Source organism: Notolepis coatsorum, assembly GCF_963971535.1.
Source record: "Notolepis coatsorum genome assembly, chromosome: 13".
Taxonomy (NCBI): Eukaryota; Metazoa; Chordata; class Actinopteri; order Aulopiformes; family Paralepididae; genus Notolepis; species Notolepis coatsorum.
Genome location: NC_140177.1, coordinates 72795996 through 72803424, shown reverse-complemented (window position 1 = coordinate 72803424; position 7429 = coordinate 72795996). Strand labels below are relative to the sequence as shown.

The 7429-nt window shown below is 44.0% G+C and overlaps 1 protein-coding gene across 2 annotated transcripts in view; it reads right to left on the bottom strand.

Moving 5' to 3' along the window:
• Positions 1 to 2725: 2725 nt before the first annotated feature.
• The window catches only part of LOC311239605 (ephrin type-B receptor 1), a 99414-nt gene continuing 94710 nt past the window's right edge, over positions 2726 to 7429 (bottom strand). For both annotated transcript variants that reach the window (XM_084327975.1, XM_084327976.1), the window contains exons 11-12: positions 5325 to 6960; positions 2726 to 3342 (exon numbers count right to left, since the gene is read on the bottom strand). In XM_084327975.1, the coding sequence (XP_084184101.1) occupies positions 6852 to 6960 (109 nt within the window). In that variant the 3' untranslated portion in view covers positions 2726 to 3342; positions 5325 to 6851. The remainder of the gene's footprint in view (positions 3343 to 5324; positions 6961 to 7429) is intronic.

Sequence of the window (7429 nt, the reverse complement as noted above, 5' to 3'; positions counted from 1 at the left end):
ACTGAACCTTGTGGCACACCTTTAGTCATGGCCAAGAATTCAGATTGGGCTTGTCCTAACTTCACACACAGAATATAGATAATCCTGAAACCAGACACAGGCATTATCATCCAAGTGATCCAACCCAATGTTAGTTTATTTAGAAGTAAGTAGTGATCAACTGTATCAAATGCTTTTGATAAGTCAACAAAGAGGGCAGCACAATGTTTCTTCTTATCTAATGCTGAAATAATGTAATTTGTAACCAAAGTGATGGCTGATGTTGTACACTTTTCAAACTTCCAGTGACTTTAATGTGGAAAAAAGAGAGCGCAGACTTCCTCCCTCGCTAGTGATGAACACCCTTGCATCTGGCTCTAAAACCAGATTGCTGTGAACTAAGTATGGAGTTAATTCAAAGGTAAAATTTAAGTTGTTTTCTTACTAGTGTTTCCAGGACTTTAGCTAAGCAAGGTAACCTGGAGATAGGACGATAATTATCTAAGTTATCCCTATCACCTCCCTTATGTAAAGGAATCACCCGTGCAGATTTCCAAACTAGAGGAAATCTACCTGATGAGATAGAGAGATTAAAAATATAAGTAATCTGTTCAGCGATAACTGGTGCAGCCAACTTAATAAAAAAAGACTCTAAGTTATCCTCACCTGTAGAATACTTTGCATCGATTGATTGCAAAGCATCAAATACAGCCGACTGTGTAAAAGGTTGAAAGGAGAAATGGGAAGTGACGCCCACAGGGTACAAACAATCAGAATCAACAGGACAAGGTCCATTATAGTTCCTATTAAATAAATTACCAGCCTCTGCAAAATGCCTATTGAAGGCAACACAAATTTTACTCTGCTCAGAGATCACACAGTTTTCAACTTTAATATGAGAGGGTAAAGAATTAGATGATTTTATTTTGTTCACATTCACCACACTCCAAAATGTTGCCGGATTAGAGTATGAGTTTGTAACCAACTCCAGATAGTAATCAGTTTTAGATTTTCTTAATACTGCAGTACATTTGTTCCTAATTTGCCTAAAAGAAAGCCAATGTTGAGGGTCTCCAGAACGCCTGGCCCGAGACCATGCAGCATTTCTGTCTTTAATTAGGGTTGACAATTCCTGAGAAAACCAGGGTATTACTCTATCTTTAATGCAGACTTTTTTTAAATGAGCATGTTTGTCAACTAATAAATTAAATGTATTTACAAAGGAGTCCAGGGCTAACTGAACATCAATTTCATATGATTTAGTCTATAAGGAGAAAACAGCAGAGAGGGAAACTTAAGGGAATCCTTGTTCTTGTAAATTAACATTTAACTTCAAGTTAATGATATAATGGTGAAATTACTTCTCATTCTACTGAGGACCCCCAGGTACCCCCCCCCCCAGGACAGGGGTGTAAAAAGTACCCAGAAATTATACTTAAGTGAAAGTATGGGTACCGTCTCAAAATCGTACTCAAGTAAAAGTCAGAGTATCTGGCTAAAAATACACTTGAGTAAAAGTAAAAAAGTTTCTACTTTTAAATGTACGTAAAGTAAAAGTAAACACTTTTTTCTGACTGTCTATTCTTCTGATAGCAGGTGTTTAATCAAAGATCCCTGCTTTCTAGTCTTGCACAAGGACCAATCAGCATGGGTATGGGCGTGTTCATTTTCCATTGATGGGGATTTGATTGGCTGTTTTTAAATAAAGAGCGGCCGCAGGATTAATAACGTTAATGTTAGTTCGGCCAGAGAAACAAATATACTAATTAAAATGGTTGGACCTGCGAGATTTGTACTTTGTAGGTCTGCATTTTAAATGTAAGGAGTAAAAAGTATGTTTTTTTTTTCTCTGAAATGTAATTGAGTAAAAGTACAAGTATACAAACCTAATAATACTTGAGTAAAGTACAAATCCCCCAAAACAGTACTTAAGTATTGTAACGAAGTACAATTACTCAAGTACTTTACAGCCCTGCCCCAGGACCACCACTTTAAATGACAGCGCCATAGTCTACTTTGCCAGCTCCCTTCCTATGTGGTGCAGGTCCTGTATAAGCAATGTCTCTGCTAATAATGTGTGGAGCAGGATGTTATCAATCAATCACGGTCAATAAACAGTTATGGAGGAACGATGGGAGTTGGATAGATCCCCATATCTCTTGCCTCACCTCATTAGCCATATCATTACTGGGGAACGCACTCTCTGGTGTCTTAAGAGCTGGAATGGTCTCCGTCACTGACAAACTAGATTGAGGAAGAATGAGGTTTGTGTGTGTGTGTGTGTGTTTATTGTGGTGTTTGAAACATGGAGGGGAGTTAAAGAGGGAGGAAGATTTCCGCTAGTTTGTCAGAATATTGAAATGTTTCTTGGCTAGACTCTGGGAGGTTTTTGCCTATTTGGACTGACATCTCGTTTGTTAGTGGCTGATAGCTTTTAACACATGGCTGGTGGGCTGAGAACAGTGATGACAAAAGACACTTATTTCCCCGGGCCATTATGAAACCGAGCATTAAGTCTTCACACTCATGCCTCGCGCTGACAAGCATATAGCGTTATTGAATGCTTCTTCTAGTCACGTCACTCCCAGTAAATGAAAAACAGAATTATCACTCACTGAGTCGTGGGTCAGAAAGGGGATTGACTTGTTTTCCAAGGCGTTTTTATTGAGTGCATTTTAGTACAATAGTTCTCATAAAGTTACAGCTTACAAACTCTTGACACATACTCACAATTTACAAGTGGTAGCTATACAGAGACAAAGTAAGTTCAGTTAGTTCACACACACACACACACACACACACACACACACACACACACACACACACACACACACACACACACACACACACACACACACACACACACACACACACACACACACACACACACATACAATACAATACACTTGTGCACACACAGGCACACACACAAACATATCCCCCACACACGCTCAAACAAACAGTGACACATGCACGCTCACATTCAGTTACTCCATCCGTTGTGTACCACAGAGTGAGGTCATCGCTGCCGTGCCGGAAAGGGTAAATTTTCTCTTCATGTCTTCTTCCATATGTTCTGCCCATGGGCATGATCAGTGTGTGTGTGTGTGTGTGTGTGTATGCCTGTGATTGTGTGTGTTTGAGAGAGTAGTTGTCTGTGTGTGTTTGTGTTTTGTGTATGACTGTGATTGTGTGTGTGTGTGTGTGACTGTGATTGTGTGTATATGTGTGTGTTTATGTGTGAGAGTGTGTGCGTGCATGCGTGTATGTGTTTATACAGTATGTTTATGAGTGTTTCTGTGTTTGTACATGTCTGTTTGTAGTATATATCCATTACTGTATACATTTCGGTGAGTCTGCAGTCTGAAATAGAAGAGAGAGAGAAAGAGAGCGACAGTTTTAATGACAAGACGCGTTGGGTCTCTCCACTGTAATGACCTGTGAGTGACAGGTGATGTCTGTCAACCTAACAGAACGACAAAGCGTTTAACAAGCCCTCCCTTCCCTGTGTGTTTTGCATCAGCGTGCGTGATGAATGGAGGGAGAGAGGGCGGGCGAACCACCTCTCGATTCATCACACCACAGTGTCACTCCAGTTAGATATTTACAAAGACAAATAGGAGCCAATTGGAAGGCTCTGTTGTATAATGAATATAATATTCTATCATCATCGTTCACAGACAGGGAAGGAGCTGCCTCTCAGGTTGAATAGCAAATACTTGAGACGGGCTGAATAGAGGGCTAATGGATTGAAATTGGATCACTGGTTTCAAAAGAATGGATTTATATTAGTCGTGAGCACATATGATTAAACTCAGGAATACTTGGACGAATCAATGAGCGCGGGGCTGAGAAGCGATGCGGCGTCGGGGCCTCTAATGAAAGATTGAGTGAGTTCACGAGGGAAACCAAATCGCGTGACTCCAGCTTTATTTTCTACGCAAACCAAACAAATAATAAACCCCCGCATTGGAAGAGCCGCCGCAGCGTTATAGCACATCACCAGACGAAAGGGATATTTCTCACCTTATCTAACCAATTCTCTCCTTTTCGTCTCATCTGCCATTTTCTCCCCGCTGCCTTATCACTCTGAACTAGCTCAACCCTCTGGTTGTGTCCCGTATGGACACACACTGTCAGGTCTCAGCTCTCTCTCTCTTCATTAAGGAGAACAAAGGCTATGATAGATGATCCTTCAGTGTGTGTGTGTGTGTGTGTGTCTGATTTTGTGTAAGTAAGTGAGAGTGAGTGAGAGTGTGTGTGTGTGTGTGTGTGTGCGTGTTTTCTTTGCGAAAGCCCCATCAGTCTCCCTCCCCGTGGCTGATCAGATGCCTGTCAGATGGGGGTCCCAGCAGGTGTCCCCTCCCCTGCCTGGGCCCATTGGAGCATGGAGACAACCATTTCTCAGGCCGGACCCAGCGCGGCCCAGACCTAGCCCAGGACAGCTTGGTTACACCCAGGATAAACGAGCTGGAAATCAGCCAGCCAGCCAGCCAGTGAGAATAGCCGGGGGGGGGGGCAGGATACACAGAGGAGGAAGTGGAGGAGGAGGTGCTAACGAGGGGTGAGTATACTTAATAATCCACTAATGGGCCTGCCATCAATTTCTAATTTTGGACGCAAGGTGTCTAGCTCAGTTCTGTAACAGATCATATCAGAGACCCTTGTAGCGCACAGACTAATCATACCGCAACTGTAGCCCCAGGCGAATGGTTTGAAATCAACGTGTGCACCATCCCGAACTATCTTCCGGAGACACATTTTTATCTCAATATGACTTTTTCCAAAATATTGCTGTGCGATTTCCAAGACACGTACTCTTCTGAATCATGAAGCCGTCTCGTAATCAAACGGTACATTTCCCCAAATGCCGGGGAAATCTGTGGGCGGATTCTCATATGCATAAAGCTCCCCCTGAGACCCTCGCGTAAAGTTCCGCCCAACATGGCCGTCCATATGGCGGGCGATATGGTCCGAGCACAAAGATTACTCCGTGGCTCAGTGTTAGCCATTTTCGGGAGCCTGTGGTAGACTGTGTGGAGATTGGAGTGCCCGTGTGCGCTGCTTAAGTCTGTGTGTTCATCAGGATGGCATCGGCCGTCTGTCGGCAAAGCCCCGGCCCAGATGTTCATTCTCACTGTAGCCGAGTGGCGACACCGAGTCACTCCAATCTCCGACGCCTTGATTAGCTACTCTCCTATTCATTCCTGTCTGCCGGGACGCTGTCAGGATGCTTCCAGTGCACCCGGGAGGAAAGAAACTGAGAGAGAAAAACCTAGCAAATCTGTCAAAGATGTTGAACTCTTATGTTAAGTGTTTCACCGGCACCATGAGGAAATACGTACCGGTGCCTCAGCCCAGCAGAATTAGGGAGTCCTCCTCTCCTCCGTGGACGTGGCCAAGCACAACCAACACAAACAACAGAGAGATCATAAAGAAAACAGAAAACATATCTGTACAAGTAAGTGCTCACCAGCGAGATACAGCATGGGTACACCCACATATAACATAGTTTCCAAAGAAGAGTGCTGTTTGTTTTCGTCTGTTTTTTTCTTCTTGTTCTTCCTCTTCCTCTTGTTCTTCTTCTCCTACAACAGTTTTGATATAGATCTACATTAAACAGTTCTTTGTACACAAACCTTTTTGTACAGTTTTCGTTTCAGGTTAAAGAAAATTTTCAAGGATGGTAAACTCCTTGTTGGCCCCATTGGAATAGGGGAAGACAAACAACACTGTGTCCATTGTTTAGTCGTCCTCAGGACACAGGGCTCTTCAGGAAGCTACACGTAGTTACACCTATGTGTCTTATCACAATCCAGCCAACAAACACAATCGTTGCAAAAAATGCAAGCAGAGAGAGTTCTGTACATACATATTCATACATGTCACCTTCAATATGAAGATTTACTGTGAAAGATATATTCATATTTTTGAGAGATATACATATTTATATTCTCTGAATCTGGGTGGGGCCGGTTAAGAAGTCCTTTGGCAGGGCCTTCCACTCAGAGCTCCACAGGTAGTGTTAAGGTTAAAATAGAGAGGGGGTGGGGGGTTCCTGCTATAGTGATGAAAAATAGAAAACAGATGATAGAAGACATTGGAGAAAGAAATTAAATGTTTCCCCCCAAGTTAATTTCCCAATACAACGTTGAAATGTTTGAAACAAGCAAAATATTACATGAATGTCCTTGGTAATTGTAGTCCTCTGTACATCTCTGTACATCCCTGTATTCCTCTCTGTCCATCTCCCCCTGTCTGTAAATAGCTTTTATTTCTGGGACTCAGTACTTGGGACTTCCTGGCAGGGTCAAGGGTCAAGGTGTCTTCATCCCACTCTCTTCAGGATGGCAGTGCGTCAACATGCGGGCAATTGGCCGATGTCTGCAAGCTGTTTTCTAAACGTACCACACTTGTGTTTTTACAGACCTAACACCTCCCTAATCCAACGTACAATTCGGCAACAGTCGATCGATTAAAAAAGTCTTGATATTTCAAAGAGGTTCCTTGCGTCGGTTTCTGATAAGTGAGAGTCGCCGGGTGACAAACAAAATGGCGGTGGTCCGTGACCCCCCCCCCCATCCTGTGATTGTGATCCGTCTTCCAGGTGTGGATGTGTGATAAGAGATGATATCAAAGTCTGGACCCTGAACTCCGGTTGTGGCTGAGTCAAGATTAGTGAAGCGTAATGATAGTTACTAATCAAGTGGTATAGCATGGGACCCTGGCCTCCTGTTGTCATGGTAACTTGATTAGATTAAGACGATAGTCTCGACCCTGGCGCGTTCCGACGGATCGGGGGTCATTCGGGGGCTGCCATTGTTGTTGTTCCTCCGAATGCTGCCCGCTCCGTGGCACAGCGCCCCCTGCAGTCATGCCATGGTGGTGGGCGACTGGCTCATCTGTACCCGCATGGACTGGATGTTGCTCAGGATCTTCTTCTGGTGGCCGGCCAGGGTCACGCCTATCCTCAACAGATCCCTGTGGAGAGAGAGAGAGAGAGAGGAGAGAGAGAGAGAGAGAGAGAGAGAGAGAGAGAGAGAGAGAGAGAGAGAGAGAGAGAGAGAGAGAGAGAGAGAGAGAGAGAGAGAGGAGAGAGAGAGAGAGAGAGAGGAGAGAGAGAGAGAGAGAGAGAGAGAGAGAGAGAGAGAGGAGAGAGAGAGAGAGAGAGAGAGAGAGAGAGAGAGAGAGAGAGAGAGAGAGAGAGAGAGAGAGAGAGAGAGAGAGAGAGGGATAGAGAGAGAGAGAGAGAGAGAGAGAGAGAGAGGGAGAGAGGGAGAGAGGAGAGAGGAGGAGAGAGAGGAGAGAGGGAGAGAGAGAGAGAGAGATGAGAGAGGAGAGAGAGAGAGAGAGAGAGAGAGAGAGAGAGAGAGAGAGAGAGAGAGAGAGAGAGAGAGAGAGAGATAGAGATTACAATGTATGCCTCACATACACCCATTCACTCACACAT